Source organism: Stegostoma tigrinum, chromosome 29, assembly GCF_030684315.1.
Source record: "Stegostoma tigrinum isolate sSteTig4 chromosome 29, sSteTig4.hap1, whole genome shotgun sequence".
NCBI classification, from domain to species: Eukaryota; Metazoa; Chordata; class Chondrichthyes; order Orectolobiformes; family Stegostomatidae; genus Stegostoma; species Stegostoma tigrinum.
In genome coordinates this window covers 1696850-1713466 of record NC_081382.1, presented here as the reverse complement: position 1 = coordinate 1713466, position 16617 = coordinate 1696850, and the positions used below count along the sequence as shown (strand labels likewise).

At 43.4% G+C, this 16617-nt stretch overlaps 1 protein-coding gene across 1 annotated transcript in view; it reads right to left on the bottom strand.

Annotated features, from left to right (window-relative positions):
- The window catches only part of ambp (alpha-1-microglobulin/bikunin precursor), a 29008-nt gene extending 12772 nt beyond the window's left edge, over window positions 1–16236 (bottom strand). The window contains exons 1-5 of the mRNA XM_048559244.2: window positions 16064–16236; window positions 11577–11722; window positions 5509–5591; window positions 1112–1225; window positions 928–1029 (exon numbers count right to left, since the gene is read on the bottom strand). Of these exons, the coding sequence (XP_048415201.1) occupies window positions 928–1029; window positions 1112–1225; window positions 5509–5591; window positions 11577–11722; window positions 16064–16177 (559 nt within the window). The 5' untranslated portion in view covers window positions 16178–16236. The remainder of the gene's footprint in view (window positions 1–927; window positions 1030–1111; window positions 1226–5508; window positions 5592–11576; window positions 11723–16063) is intronic.
- Window positions 16237–16617: the final 381 nt, after the last annotated feature.

Below are 16617 nucleotides of genomic sequence, written 5' to 3'. Positions count from 1 at the left end.
ATAATTAAAAATTGAGCTAAAGTTACCCAGAATACCTAAGAAGTAGCAAGAGGGGTCGGGGGAGAACTTTTCAAGTTTTAGTTTCCTTTTTGAGTCTGTGCTGGAAAATTGTTTGAGAGGGAAGAATGTATTTAGCTCTGAAGTCCTAATATATCTTTTGATGGAGTGACGTACTAAGCAGCATTCCTGAAATAATTTACAATTAATAGTCCCAGGCTGAATTGTTTGGATAGAGTCAGTGGAAAAGAATTGAAGTTTTTGAAATTCTAAAAAGGAAGAAAAAGAATTGAAACTGTGTCAGGGAGAGTGTTAGCACTGAAAGGAAACTCAGCAGCCCAAATATAATAATGATTCAGCAAGAGTTATCTACAGTTCCAGCAGATGACTTAAGATTTTAAATACCTCAAGCCTATCAACATAATAAAAACAAATTAGAAATGTCTATGTTAGAAATGGGTCTTGCCATAAGTGCAGCACTAGATGTTCTCAGAATTGCAAGTGTTTGTAAGGTCTACCAAGGGGTTCTGATTCCAATGCAAAGCTGTTGTTTCTGTTCAATCTTGAATGTTTCGGTTATTTCTATTATGTGGTTAAAAATCTTTGAATCTATATTTAAGGAAATAGAATGATTTATTTCTTGATGATCATCATAGCGGTTAATAAAATTTTGTTTTGTTTTACAAAATCCTTACCAATGTTTACGTGTACATGAATGTGTATATTTTACTTAAAGATCACTTCAGTAAAAAAAACTGAAAGGTAATTATGATCTATCCAGCCAGGTTCTTATATTGGGTTTGCCTTGGCTGGTATTAATATCAGCTGGGCATTGCAATTGGGGCCCAAGAGATCATAGAAATGGAATGGTGCACAATTGGGAATGACTGACAGGTTGCAATGGGGCTCAAAGGCTTGTGATGTGCTTACCTTTTTCACGCAAAAATATGATCATCTCCTCTGGGATTCCATGTCTCAATGCAAGCTCTTTGAACTCTTCTTTGACCTCCTTCCTCAGATTCCGTGTCCTTCCTATGAGATGGGCATTTAGTTAAGGATCCAGAAATCAACCTTAGAAAGTGGTGAGTGGCAGAGTTTATGTAGAGTCTCTTACCGTAGAGGGCCACTGACTTTGTTTGGCTCAGTCCTTTCATTCTGTCGTACAGTATTAAAGCATATTCCTGGTAGTTGGTTTTGATGACTCGAAGATCTGCCGTGGCATCGAAGACTGCCAAAGAAATATATCACCTGCTTAATTGGTTTCTTTGTTGGGTGCGACGTCCCTTCCTTAGCAACTAATTCCCACCTCCAACCACTTTCCCCTCTCCAAGGTCATTGCCCCTTCCATTACATAAATGCAACTTGATGTTCTATACTATGTTAGTTCTTCCCATGTACTCTGGTCGTAGCCAGCTCCACCTCAGCACCACTTCACTCCCTTCCTCTAATGCTTCTACATTATCACAATATTGCTCTGACATCCACCAATGAACAAACAGAAATGTCAGCCAATTAAGTACTGGGAAGACCAAACCCATTCTCTTTCGTCACCACCACAAACTGGCATTATTCCTCTCCCCAACATCTGTCTAAGGATGAATTAAACATTCTGTAAACTTAGTGTGGTAGCTCACCCTGAAATGAGCCTCAAGCACACCTTGATCTCATCACTAAAGCACCCATTTCATTTCTGAAGAAGGGTCTCGACCTGAAACGCCAACTTTCCTGCTCCTCTGATGCTGCTTGGCCTGCGGTGTTCATCCAGCTCTACACTTTGTTATCTCAGATTCTCCAGCATTTGCAGTTCCTGCTATCTCTCTCCAGCACCCATTTCCACTTCAGTCACATTATCTAATTCCACACTGCCTCAGCTTATCTCCTGCTGAACGTACATTATAAAACATTAAATAAAAACAGAAATAGGTCATTTAGTCTCTCGATTCTGCTCTGCCTTTACATTAGATTGTGGCTGATCTCTTTACAAGTTCTACATTTCCATCTAGAACCCTGGTTTATTTTGCTGCCTAACAATATTTAAAAATCTGACCTCCCTCACTTTCTGAAGCAGACAGTTCCAAAGTTATTGTATCAGTAATAATGGGAACTGCAGATGCTGGAGAATCCAAGATAATAAAGTGTGAAGCTGGATGAACACAGCAGGCCAAGCAGCATCTCAGGAGCACAAAAGCTGACGTTTCGGGCCTGGACCCTTCATCAGAGAGGGGGATGGGGAGAGGGAAGTGGAATAAATAGGGAGGGGGGGGGGGAGGCGGACCGAAGATGGAGAGAAAAGAAGATAGGTGGAGAGGAGAGTATTACAAGAGAGTTGCAGTGGGAGAGAGATTCCCTGAGGTTGGTCCGGAGGGAGGAGGGTAACTTCTTCAGGTTAGGCATCCCTGGAAGAGGCTTCGCAGTGGGGTTAAAATTGTATCAGTGATAATGGGAACTGCAGAGGCTGGAGAATCCAGTTCCAAAGTTACACAACCCTTTGAGAGAAAAAAAGGACACTCTCTAATTTTAAAACAGTGGTGTCTAATTCCAGACTGCTCGACAAAAGGAAACTTCTGAGAAGATTTGTAGCTCAGGTTGAGGTTCTGGATATGAGTTTGCTCACTGAGCTGGAAGGTTAGTTTTCAGACGTTTCATCACCATTCTAGGTAACATCATCAGTGAGCCTCCGATGAAGCACTGGTGTTATGTCCCGCTTTCCATTTATCTGTTTAGATTTCATTGGGTTGGTGATGTCATTTCCTGTTCTTTTTCTCAGCGGATGGTAGATTGGCTCCAAATCAATGTGTTTGTTGATGGAGTTCCGGTTGGAAAGACCCTATACAGACTACAAGCAAAACGAACGTCATCTACAAAATACCTTGCAAGAACTGTGACAAACACTACATTGAACAAACAGTCAGAAAGCTAGCCACCAGGATACACGAACATCAACTAGCCACAAAACGACATGACCCACTATCACTCGTATCCTTACATACAGATGAGGAAGGTCACTACTTTGATTGGGACAACATATCCATCCTAGGACAAGCCAAACAGAGACACGCACGAGAATTCCTAGAAGCATGGCATTCCAACCGGAACTCCATCATCAAACACATTGATTTGGAGCCAATCTACCATCCTCTGAGAAAAAGAACAGGAAATGGCATCACCAACGCAGGAAATGACATCACCAACCCAAGGAAACCTAAACAGATAAATAGAAAGTGGGACGTAACACCAGCGCTTCATCGGATGCTCACTGATGATGTTACCTAGAATGGTGGACGAAACGTCTGAAAACTAACCTTCCACCTCAGCGAGCAAACTCACATCCAAAAGGAAACTTCAGTGGAAATGACCCCAGTCTGTCTAAAAATAAAACAATCTGCTCATTACAATTGTGTACGCCTCCTTTAAACAGCCCCCAACATGTTTATATTCTTCTTTAAATGCTGAAAACCAGTGATACCTTCAAATATGACAGTTTCAATATAGCCTTGGCCAACTGTCCATCATCCACCCTTCAGAATGTGAGCTCATTCAAATGTTGTTGCTTGTATCTGAACTCAGACTATATGCTATTCTGGCATCATGCTTGTACCCACTGAGTAATTGAAAGACACTCCAACATTTTCAAATCCCTCCTTGACCATGCCCCCTCCCCATCCCTGTAAACTCTGCCCACCCTCCTAATTGCTCTGAACTCTGCTGTTCCCATTTGGAATCTCAGTAATCCCAGTTTTCATCACTCTGTCATTGGTAGAAGAACATTCCACTGCCTGGGTCCCAACGCGTAGACTTTGTTCTGAAACCCTTCTTGAGTTCCCTCCTGTTTAAAAACACTTTTTAAACCTTCACTCATCGAATAAAGTTTGCTCATCTAGCTTCATATCATCTCGTGGCTGTATTTGTCCTGGGAGTGTTGGATGAAAACAGTGTTGAGGGAGCTTCAATTTCAGTTTAAAGGTGTAGAGGAATCTTTACTTTGCATCCAACCCTCTACTGTCCCTGTTCTGGGAGTGTTTGAAAAGGCTTTACATTAATTTTAAGAGATTAGAGGGAACTTCATTTCTGGTTCAAAAGAGTAGAGAAAGCTTTACTGCTAGTTCAAAAGAGTTCAGAAAGTTTTACAATCAGTTTAAAAAGGAAGAGGAAGCTTTAATTTAGTTCCAAAGAGTTGAGGAAGCTTTACTCTACATATAACCCTATGCTATCCCTGCTCTGGGAGTATTTGATGCAGATAGTGTAGAGGGAGCTTTATTCTGAATCAACCCAGGGCTATCCCTGTACTTGGAATGTTTGATGGGGAGACTATCAAGGGAGCTTTGTTCTCTATCTGACCCCAGGTTGTCCCTTTGGTGCTGACAAAGACAAGGGATCTTTACTCTCTATATATCTGATGCCAGGAATTTTTGATGGGACAATCAAGATACTTCACTCTGTGTGAAATGTTGAGGTGTTGAATGTTTTGATGTCTCAGTTGGGGGAGCATTCTTGGCACTACCCAAAAAGTCATTGTTCCTGATTTGTCAAGATCTAAATGAGCACTTGCTCAGAATGTTTCACTGGAGGATTTATCCACCAATGAGATGATAGCACTGTGACCGAACATGTCCATCACAGCCTAGAATCTCTCATTGACCAAGCAAATCCTGCATCCCATTTGAGAACAGTAAGATTCAAGAGACAGAGACAATTTAATAACTAGAGAATCTGTGATGTGATTATGTTGTTGATTGAGGGATTACTATTGTCCAGGATACCAGAACAATCTCCCTTGGCCTTCTTCTATTACAAATTGTTTGACCATTAGAGAATGTCTACAATTTTAGTTTCACAGCTCAAGTGAAAGGCAGCTCCTCAGAATGTGCAACACATGCAAATTCAGGCAAACTATTTGGAGGTTAAGATTCTGTACTGGAACTATTTTGATCACAGTCCCACAAACCATACTTCCGTCTTGACTCTGCTCATCTACTTGATCTCAAACAAAGATCTAATCACTCCTCATCCTGCTCTGAGTGAAGTGAAGTAACACTTCATTCCTCGGAGATTCATTTAATGTAACTAATGGACCCTATGCTATTCTATCCTTTGGCACTGCCTACCTAAAACTGACAGATTTTCATCTTCCTCGACTTGTTTAAACACATTCTTCATTTCTCACCATCGAATATCCTTCATATTATTCATTGCACATCATGCAGTTACCTTAATATCATCCGTACAAAGTCCTTAATATCACCCCATTCAATAATGTTCATATCACTCCTTCATGTCACTTTCTTAAATATCCTGTACATCCTTCCTGGCATCCATTCAATGCCCTTCAAATATCTCTGTTCAGACTACTTCATGCCATCCTATTGAATATTGTTCATATCACTCCATTCACTATCCATTTGACCATCTCTCCTGTCTCATATTTTCCTTCATGCCTCTGTGAAGCAGTTTGAGACACAGATGATGTTTGATACAATTCCAAATTGATTTGAACTGAGAGCTTTGACTTACCTGTAGTGGAGTTAAATACATAGTATCCTGGAGTGTCTTGCATATCGTACTCTGCTGTCACATGAACACATGAGGTTCCATTCCTAACAATGAAATGAGAAAGCATGGAGAGATAAACTGTACTACATTGTAGTACAACTGTAGTACATGCATTGTAATATGGCTCTGCTGTATTACTACACAATGGACTACATTTTAGACAGTAGCGATCCAGGCATCTGGGGGTGAATCATAGAGTCACAGAGTTTTACAGCACATGGTGGCTCAATGGTTAGTACTGCTGCCTCACAGTGCCAGGAATCTGGGTTACATTCCACTCTTAGACGACTCTGTTTGGAGCTTGCATGTTCTCCCCCTGTCTGTGTGGGTTTCCTCAGGGTGCTCCAGTTTCCTCCCATAGTCCAAAGATGTGCAGGCTAGGTGGATTGGCCATGCTAAATTACCCATAGTGTTCAGGGATGTGTAGATTAGGGGGATTTATTTTTTTCCCTATTCATTTGTGGGATGTGGGTATCACTGGCTGGTCAGCATTTCTTGTCCATCCCTAGTTGCCCTTGAGAAGGTTGTGGTGAGCCGCCCTCTTGAACTGCGGCAGACCTCCTGCTGCGGGTTCACCCACAACATTATTACAAAGGGAATTCCAGGATTTTGACTCAGTGACAGGGGAGGAACTGCGATACATTTCCAAATCAGATTGGTGAGTGACTTGGAGGTGGATTTGGAGGTGGTGGCGTTCCCATTTATTTGTTGCCTTTGTCATTCTCGGTGGAAGTGGTCATGGATTTGGAAGGTGCTGTCTGAGGATCTTTGGTGAATTTCTGCAGTGCTTCTTGTACATAGTACATGCTGCTACTACTGAATGTTGGTAGTGGAGGGATTGGAGCTTGTGGATGTAGTGCCAGTCAAGCAGGCTGCTTTGTCCTGGATGGTTTCAAGCTTCTTGAGTGTTGTTGGGGCTGCACTCATCCAGGCAAGTGGGGAGTATTCCATCACACTCCTGACTTGTGCCTTGTAATTGATGATCAGGCTTTGAGGAGTCAGGAGGTGAATTACTGACTGTAGCATTTCAGCTGGAATTCAGCTCTTTTGTCCGTGTTTGAACCAAGGCTGTAATGAGATCAGGAGCTGAATGGCCCTGGCATAACCCAAACTGGGCATCACTGAGCAGGTATTTCTGAGCAGGTGCTGCTTGATAGCTCTGTTACTGACACCTTCCATCACTTTTCTGATGATCGAGAGGAGACTGATGGGGCGGTAACTGGCTGGGTTGGATTTGTCCTGCTTTTTATGTACAGGACATACCTGGGCAATTTTCCAGATTGTTGGGTAGACACCAGTGTTGTAACTGTACTGGAACAGCTTGGGTAGGGGAATGGTAAGTTCTGGAGATCAAGTCTTCAGTACTATTGCTGAAATCTTGTCAGGACCGGTAGCCTTTGCAGTATGCAGCGCCTCCAACTGTTTCTTGATGTCACGTGGAGTGAATTTGAATTGGCTGAAGACTGGTATCTGTAAAGCTGGGACCACTGGAGGAGGCCAAACTGGATCATCCACTCGGCACTTCTGGCTGAATATTGCTGCAAATGCTTCAGCCTTAACTTTTACACTGATGTGCTGGGCTCTCCCATCATCGAGGATGGGATTTTTGTGGAGCCTCCACCTCCAGTGAGTTGCTTAATTGTTCATCACCATTCACGATTGGATGAGGTAGGACTTTAGAGCTTAGATCTGATCCATTGGTTGTGGAATTGCTTAGCTCTGTCTATCACTTGCTGCTTTCGCTGATTGGTGTGGAAGTTGTCCTGTTTGGTGGTTTCACCAGTTGACGTCCATCTTCAGGTATGCCTGGTGCTGCTCGGCATGCCCTCCTGCACTCTTGATTGAACCAAGGTTGATTTCCTGGCTGATGGTAATGATTGAGTGGGACATATACTGGGCCATGAAATTACAGATTCTGCTGGAGTACAATTCTGCTGCTGTTGATGGCTCACAGCGCCTCAGTCTTGAGCTGCTAGATCTGTGTGAAATCTGTTTAGCATGATGATAGTGCCACACAACACACTGGAGTTTGCTCTCAATGTGAAGGTGGGACTTTATCTCCACAAGGACTGTGTGATAGTCACTCTTACCGATACTGTCATGGACAGACGCAACAGCAGCTGACCGATTAGTAAGGATAAGGTCAAGTACGTTTTTCCTTCTCATTGGTTTCCTCACCACCTGCTGCAGACCCAGTCTAGCAGCTATGTCCTGTAAGACCCGACCAGCTCGTTCAGTAGTACTGCTGCCAAGCCACTCTTGGTGGTGGACATTGAAATCCCCCACCCAGAGTACATTTTGTGCCTTTATCATCCTCAGCGCTTCCTCTAAATGTTGTTCAATATTGAAGAGCACTGATTCATCAGCTGAGGGAGGACAGTATGTGGTAATCAGCAAGAGGTTTCTCGCCAATGTTTAACCTGAAGCCACGAGACTTCTAGGGGTCAATGTTGAGGACACCTAGAGCAGCATCCTCCCGACTGTATACCACTCTATGTCACCACCTCTGCTGGGTCTGTCCTGCCAGTGGGACAGGACATATCCAGACATGGTGATAGTGGTGATAATGGGAACTGCAGATGCTGGAGAATCCAAGATAACAAAGTGTGGAGCTGGATGAACACAGCAGGTCAATCAGCATCTCAGGAGCACAAAAGCTGACGTTTCGGGCCTAGACCCTTCATCAGAGAGGGATGATGAAGGGTCTAGGCCCAAAACGTCAGCTCTTGTGCTCCTGAGATGCTGCTTGGCCTGCTGTGTTCATCCAGCTCCACACATGGTGATAGTGGTGTCTGGTATATTGTCTGTAAGGGATGGTTCAGTGAGTATGACTACGTCAGGCTGTTGCTTGACTAGTCTGTGAGGCAGCTCTCCCAATTTTGGTACTAACCTCCAGATGTTAGTGAGGAAGACTTTGCAGGTCGACAGGGCTGTTTCTGCTGTTGTCTTTTCCAGTGCCTAGGTCAATGCCAGGTGATCTGTCCAGTTTCATTTCTTTGAGTCTTTGTAGTGATTGGTACATCCGAGTGGCTTGCTCAGCCATTTCAGAGGGCAATTGAGAGTCAACCACATTGTTGTGGGTCTGGAGTCACATGTAGGCAGACATGAGGGTGGCAGATTTCCTCCCCTGAAGGGGATTAGTGAACCAAATGGGTTTTTCTGACAATCGGCAATGATTTCATGGTAATCAGTAGATTCTTAATTCCAGAATTTTTTTTGAATTCCAATTCTACCATTTGCCGTGGTGGGATTCGAACCCAGGTCCCCAGAACATCAGCTGGATTTCTGGATTAATAGTTTAGCAATAATTCCACTAGACCATCGCCTACACATTGCCTACTCTGAGGGTTGGTGTGGACTTGTTAGGCCGAAAGGCCTGTTTTCACACTGTAGGGATTCTATGAAGCAATGAAGGAACAGACCCTTTGGACCAACTCATCCTTGCCAAACAGATATTCTAAACTAATTTAGTCCCATTTGCCAGCATTTGGCCCATATCCCTCTGAACTCTTCCTATTCATGTACACATCCAGATGTCTTTTACATGCCATAATTGTACCAGCTTACGCCACTCCCTCTGGCAGCACCGTCCATGCATGCACCATCCTTTGTGTGAAAAAAGCTGCCTCTTAGGCCCCTTTTATAGTTTTTCCCTCTCACCTTAAACCTATGCCCTCTAGTTTTGGACTCCCCTACCCTGGGAAAATGACCTTAGCTATTCACCCTATCCATGTCCTCATGATTATATAAATTTCTATAAGGTCACCCCTCAGCCTCCAATGCTCCAGGGGAAGTAGTCCCAGCCTATTCAACCTCTCTCTACAGCTCAAACTCTCCAAACCTGGCAACATCCTTGTAAATCTTTTCTGAACACCCTCAAATTTAAAACAATTTTCCTATAGCAGGGAGCCCAGAATTGAATGCAGTACTCTGAAAGAGGTGTCACTAATGTTCTGTATAGAACATGTTGTCCCAACTTCTACTCTCAATGCACTGACCAAAGAAGGCATGCCAAATGCCTTCTTCAACCCCTTGTCTACCTGCAACTCTACTTTCAAGAAACAATATACCTGTAACCCTAGGTTTCTTTGTTTGGCAAAAATCCCCAGGGCCCTACCATTAACTGTATAAGTCCTGCCCTGATTTACCTTACCAAAATGGAACACCTCACATCATCAAAATTAAATTCCATCTGCTTATTGGACCCAGCTGATCAAGGTACCATTGTACTCTCAGATAACCCTCTTCCCTGCCCATTACACCATTTATTTTGGTGTCATCAGTAATGACAAGGGATCTAGTGGTGGGTCTTTAGTGCTAAGCTCTCTAGCTTCAAAGGGTCTGGTGTTAGTTTGTAGTGTGCGATAACCTGATAGTTGGTCTCAGTGATGTGGGATCTGGTAGTGAGTGCAGGGGGATCTTGTAAATCTCTAGTGGTGAGCTTGCATTGCTTGTGGGTCTGTTGGAAGGTTTGTAGTGTTGGATAATCTGGTAGTTAGGAGGGAGCGATGATTTGGTGATGAGTCAATAGTGTTGGGGGATTTGATATGGGTCTGTATTGTTCAGAGATCTGGTGATGCATCTTGTATTATTGGGGGATCTGGTGATGGGTGGAAGTGTTGGAAAGTGATTTGTGAATTTGAGCCTATTCTAAAAGCAAGACTGAGGCAAAAGACTGTCTTTGCTGGAATCTGAAACTTTAACAGAAGCTGGTGGAAAACCTGAGTAGCTCATGGCAGCGGGTGCGAGAACAAAGTGGAGAGAAAGTGTGTTCAGAGATGATGGGAACTGCAGATGCTGGAGAATCCACACACTGCACTGACCATTCCATTAGAGAGGGGGATGGAGAGAGGGTTCTGAAATAAATAGGGAGGGGGGTGGTGCGGACTAAGATGGATAGAGGAGAAGATAGGTGGAGAGGAGAGTATAGGTGGGCAGGTAAGGAGGGGATAGGTCAGTCTGGGGAGGACGGACAGGTCAAGGGGACGGGATGAGGTTAGTAGGTAGGAAATGGAGGTGCAGTTTGAGGTGGGAGGAGGGGATAGGTGAGAGGAAGAACAGGTTAGGGAGGCAGGGATGAGCTGGGCTGGTTTTGGGATGCAGTGGGGGGGAGAGGAGATTTTGAAGCTTGTGAAGTCTACATTGATACCATTGGGCTCAGGGTTCCCAAGTGGAATATGAGGTGCTGATCCTGCAACCTCCCCCCTCCCAATTTATTTCAGAAACCTCTCCCCATCCCCCTCTCTGATGAAGGGTCTAGGCCTGAAACGTCAGGTTTTGTGCTCCTGAGATGCTGCTTGGCCTGCTGTGTTCATCCAGCTCTACACCTTGTTATCTTGGAGAGAAAGTGTGATGGGATGAACCACAAGTTCAGATTGGATGTTGAAAGGGATTGAGCAGGTTGGAACATAGTGCAGACACTAGGAATATCCAGAGGGGAGAGCTCAAGTGAAAGTTCCCTGATGGGGGCGTGGAGGGGCTGACACAATCACAAAACAGATGATAGCACATGGCAAAATGGGATGGTACAGAGCAAATGAAAAAACATGACTTGTGTATAGAGGAGATGAACCAAAAACTAATACTAACAGCTATCCTCAACAAAAACATAACAAGAAAAGAGAACTTGACGCAGGTTTGGGTGTTGTATCAGAGATAATAGGAACTGCAGATGCTGGAGAATGTGAGATAACAAAGTGTGGAGCTGGATGAACACAGCATCCCAAGCAGCAGCTCAGGAGCAGGAAAGCTGATGTTTTGGGCCTAGACCCTTCTTCAGAAATGGGGGAGGGGAAGAGGGTTCTGAAATAAATAGGGAGAGAGGGGGAAGAGTCTCACTCCATTCGCACATTAATGTGATTGACTTTTAACTGCCCTCCGCAATCCCTTAGCAAGTTCCTCAGTTCAGGGGCAAATAGGGATGGTCCACAAATGCTGGCCTTGCCAATGAAGAAAGAAACCCTTCATGCAGCCCATCTGTGAATTTTAATCACTGAGTATCATGGTCAAGTATAAATAAATCTCCTCACCGATCATATACAAAGTTCGCGATGAGTTTATTCATTTCCTCATTGGTTGAGAATGTTACTTTGCTAACTGCCACTATTTTCTCAATTTTCTTAATGAACGCAGGGCAGTCACAGCCATTTCCAAGTGTAAACCATGTCCCAAGAAACTGCAAGAAAAATATTTTCATTAAGACTACAGTCTTGCATTACAATCTGCTAAATGCTAAAACATGCATTTTCATTTATATAGCACCTTTAACATATCAAAAAAAACCCAGGTGTTATACAGGAGTGTGATAAACCAAAATATAAATCTGAGCCACAGAAGGAAATATTAGATAAAAGGGTAAGTGTGGTCAAAGTGGGAGTGTGAAGGATCACCTTAAAAGAGGAAAGTGGGGTAGAGATACTGGGAAAATGTGGGAGTGACTTCCAGAGCCAAGGGCCCAGGCATGTGAAGGCACAGCTGCCAATGATGGGATGAATTAAAGTGAGGATGCTAAAGAGGCCAGAATTAGAAGGAAGTAAATCTCTCAGCAAGTTGTGAAGCTGGAGGAGGTTCCAGACATCAGGTGGGCTAAGGTCATGGAGGGATTTTAAAAACAAGGAAGAGAATTTTAAAATTTGGATGTTGCTGATCAGAAGTGTAGATCAGTGGGGATAGTGGTATTAGGTGAAAGGATCCTGGGTGGCACGGTGGCTCAGTAGTAAACATTGCTGACTTACAGTGCCGGGAACCCTGTGTTCGATTCCAGCCTTGGGTAACTGTTTGTGCGGTGTTTGTGCATTCTCCCCACATCTGCATGGGTTTCCTCTAGGAAGCTCCAGCTTCATCCCATGGTCCAAAGATGTGCAGGTTAAGTGGATTGGCCATAGGAAATGGAGGGTTACAGGAATGGGTCTGGGTGGGATGCTCTTCAAGGGGTCAGTGTGGGCTTAATATAGCCAAATGGCCTGCTTCCACATTGTAAATTTTCAATGATTCTAGCGGAAGCTAGAACACAGGACCCATGTTCTGGAGGAATTGGAGTTTCTGGAGTATGCGAGAGGCTGACCAGGAGTGAGTTGAAATTATTTGGTCTAATGACAACTACGACATAAATGAGGCTTTCAGCAAGGCAGGAACTCCGGCAGGATTGAAATCAATTACAGAGCTGAAATTTAGCCGATTGAGTGATGTTGCAAACATGTGCTTGCAAGCTCCTCTCTGACAAGGTGTGAAACTTAGGTTGAGAGCAGTCTAGTTCAGCTACAGAGATTTTCGTGGTGGAGAGATGGAGTTGAGAATTTGTAGCAGTGATGAAAAATGATGGCTCCAGTCTCCCCAAGGTTTAAGTGGAGGTCATTTCTGCTCATCCAGCAATGAATATTGAACCTAAAATCAAATTGGAGCAGGAGTATGCTATTCAGCCCATCGAGTCTATTTTACCTCTCAAAGAGATTGTGGCCTATCTGGTTGGAGCCTCAACTCCATTTTCCTGTTTAATCCCTGTAACCCTCAAAGATCAAAATCTCTCTAACTCAGCCTCCTCAAGTATTTTCAATGATGTAGCTTCCACTGCTCTCTGAGGAGAGAGATGTCCAAAGTTTAGCCATCTTTTGAGAGAAGAGGTACGTCTTCATCCCAGAAATCAGCTAAGTAAGTTGTCATTGGACTCTTGTAATGCAAACATGTCCCTCTTTAAGTAAGGACTCAAAACTGTATACAGTATCCCAGTTGCAGTTTCACCAATGACCTGGACAATTGTAGCAAAGCGTTCCTATTTTTATATTCCATCTTCTTCGCACTTAACAACCAAACAGCAGAGGAACAGATGCTTTGATCTGCCAAGATTGTGCCTACAAGTGATGCCTTTCTAAATCTTTTGCTTCCACACGGTCCATATTCCCCCAATTTCCTGCCTGTTCATATAACTGTCGAAATGGCTCTTCAACACTGCTATTGTATCAGCTTCTACCACCTCTTCTGGAACCACATTCCAGGTACTCACCAACCTCTTGGTAAAAAAAACTTGCCTCTTACATCTCCTTTAAACTTACCCTCTTTTGCCTCAGATGTATGTCTTCTCATAATTGACATTTCTATCCGTGCCTTTCACAATTTTGTAAACTTTCCTCAGCTTCCAATGTTCAATTAAAAACAAAACAAGTTTGTCCAATTACTCCCCATAGATAATAACATCCTAACCAGGCAACATTCTGGTAAACCATTTATGTTTTTCCCTTCAAAAGCCTCCACATCCTTCTGGTAACGCAGCAACCAGAGCTGTAAGCAATAGGTAGTGGGCTGAGAGCTGCACGGTGGCTCAGTGCTTAGCACTTCTGCCTCACAGCACCAGGGACCTGGGTTTGATTCCACCCTCAGGCGACTGTACATGTGGAGTTTGCACATTCTCCCTGCGTCCATGTAGGTTTCCTCCCACAGTCCAAAGATGTGCAGGTTAGGTGGATTGGCCATGCTAAACTGCAGTGTTCAGGGATGTGTAGATGAGTTGGGTTATAGGAGGATGGGTCTGGGTGGGATGCTCTGAGGGTCAACGTGGACTTATTAAGCTGAAGAGCCTGTTTCCACACTGTAGGGATTCCATGATCTGTGATCAATATTCCAAATGTGGATCAACTAAAGCTCTATACAACTATAACATGACTTGCCAATTTTCATACTCTATTTCCAGTCTGATGAAGGCAACCATGCCACATGCCTTCTTCATCACCTTATCTACTTGTGTTGCCAATTTCAGGGACCTGTGGACCTGTACACCTAGATCCCTCTGTATATTTATGCTACTAAGGCTTCTGGCATTTACTGCATACTTCCCTCCTCCATTTTACCTTCCAAAATTCCAAACCTTGCATTTGTCTGGATTAAATTCCATCTGCCATTTCTCTGACAATCTTCCTAACTATGTGCAGCTCCCTTAATCTCTGTGTTCCCCACAAAAGGCCAAGTTTAGATATTCCTAATTACTTATGTGCCTTTAGGCTGAGTTTTTGTGATTTATGTACAAGGACACTCAAATCCCTCTGTACTGCAGATTTCTGCAGTATATCTCCATTTAAATAGTATTCTATTTTTCCTATCAAAGAGCACAACCCTAGAATATTCCATATTCGACTCCATCTGCCAATATTTTTGTCTTCTCACCGAACCGATCTCCTCTCTCAGAATGTTTGGGTAGAATTTTTGCCACATGGGGCTATTCCAATTTATATGAACAATTTGGATGAGGAAGTTTAATATTTCCAAGTTTGCTAATAACACAAAGCCAAATTGAATTGTGAGGTTGAGAAGGAAGTAAAGAGGCATCAAAGTGATTTAAACAAGTTAAGTGAATGGACAAATATATGGCAGATACAATTTAATGTGGATACATGTGAAGCTATACAATTTAGCACTTCAAACTGAACGACAGTCTGTTATTTAAATGGTGAGAGATTGGAAAATGTTGATGTACAAAGGGACATGGGTGTCCTTGTACACTGGTCATTAAAAACAAGCATGTAGCTGTAACACACTGTAAGGTATGCAAACGGCATTCATTGGAAGAGGGTTTGGACACAGGAATAAGGAAATCTTAGCTGCAGCTGTATAGGCCCTTGGTGAGTCCACTCCTGGAATACTGTGTGAAAAAAAAACAAATAACTGCAGATTCTGGAAATCAGAAACAAAAACAGAAATTGCTTGGAAAACTCAGCAGGTTTGGCAGCATCTGTGGGGAGAAAGCAGAGTTAACATTTCGGGTCCAGTGACCCTTGAAGTAGCGACTGAAGAAGTCACTGGACCTGAAACTTTTGACTCTGCTTTCTCCAGATGCTGCCAGGCCTGCTGAGTGTTCCCAACAACTGCTTTTGTTCCTGTCATACTGTGAACAGTTTGGTCTCCCAAAAGATATACCTGTCATAGAGAGAGTGCAGTGAAAGTTTGTCAGGTTAGTTACTGGGCTGGAGGATAGTCCATTAAGGAGAGATTAGAGTAACAGAGTCAGTATTCACTGGTGTATAGAAGAATGGGGGGGATTTGGTTGAAACATTCAGTTCTGACAGGACTGGACAGATTGGATGTAGATCTCTTTGGGGAATGTAGAAAAAGGAGTCACAGTCTCAAAACACAGGGCATATCAGATTTAGAAGGCGATGAATCTATGAAATTCTGTACCACAGAGGCATCGGGGTATAAGTAACTGAATATATTTATGAAGGAATGTTATCACCTATAAGTTCCCCTCCAAGCCACTCACTATCCCAGCTTGGAAATATATTGCTGTTCCTTCAGTGTCACTGAGTCAAAATCCTGGAATTCCCTCCTTAATAAAATTGTGAGTCTGCCTACTGCACATGGACTGCAGAGGTTCAAGGTCAACACCACCTTGTCAAGGACAACTTAGGATGGGCAATAAATGCTGGCCCAGCCACAGGTGCCCACGTCCTTTAACTAAATTTAAAAGAAGGACTACAGTCTTCAAAATCCAGGAAGCCAGAGTTACTGTGTTAAATCTAACATTAATTACCTGATTCAAATCAAAGTTTTCCTGAACCTGATCATAGTTAGTTTCACTCAGTGGGGCAGCAGCTCCAGTTCTCAGGGAGAGCACCGCAAACAGCAACACAACACTGCGCTTCATTTTCTCCGGTCAGCTTTGCTGTGATCCAAAATGACAGAAGTAAGCAACAACGTGAAACAACAGGGAGATATGTAGCTCAGGATTTCCCAATCCAGGGTCAGTTACATCAAGGGGTGGTCAAATATCCAATGTTGATGCTTCTCATTAATCGTTAATCACAGTATGGACCAGCAACTGCAGCAGTTTACAGCTAAAGTATGTCCCTAAGATTAGCTAACAGCATCACCTCCTCCATTGCCCAGTGTGGGGGTGAATCTTGGGAGTTACCTTTTCTGCTTACCTATTTTACTGATCATTACCTATGCACATGAGATATGGTGTAAGGTAGTGGGTAAACTCTAGGCCATATGGGGGAAGTTCTTACCTCTGGTTGGCCCTTCCGGGGTCAAAGGTTCTGGTGACATGTTTAGAGTCTAGCTTTTTGAAAGCACCTCTTCAGA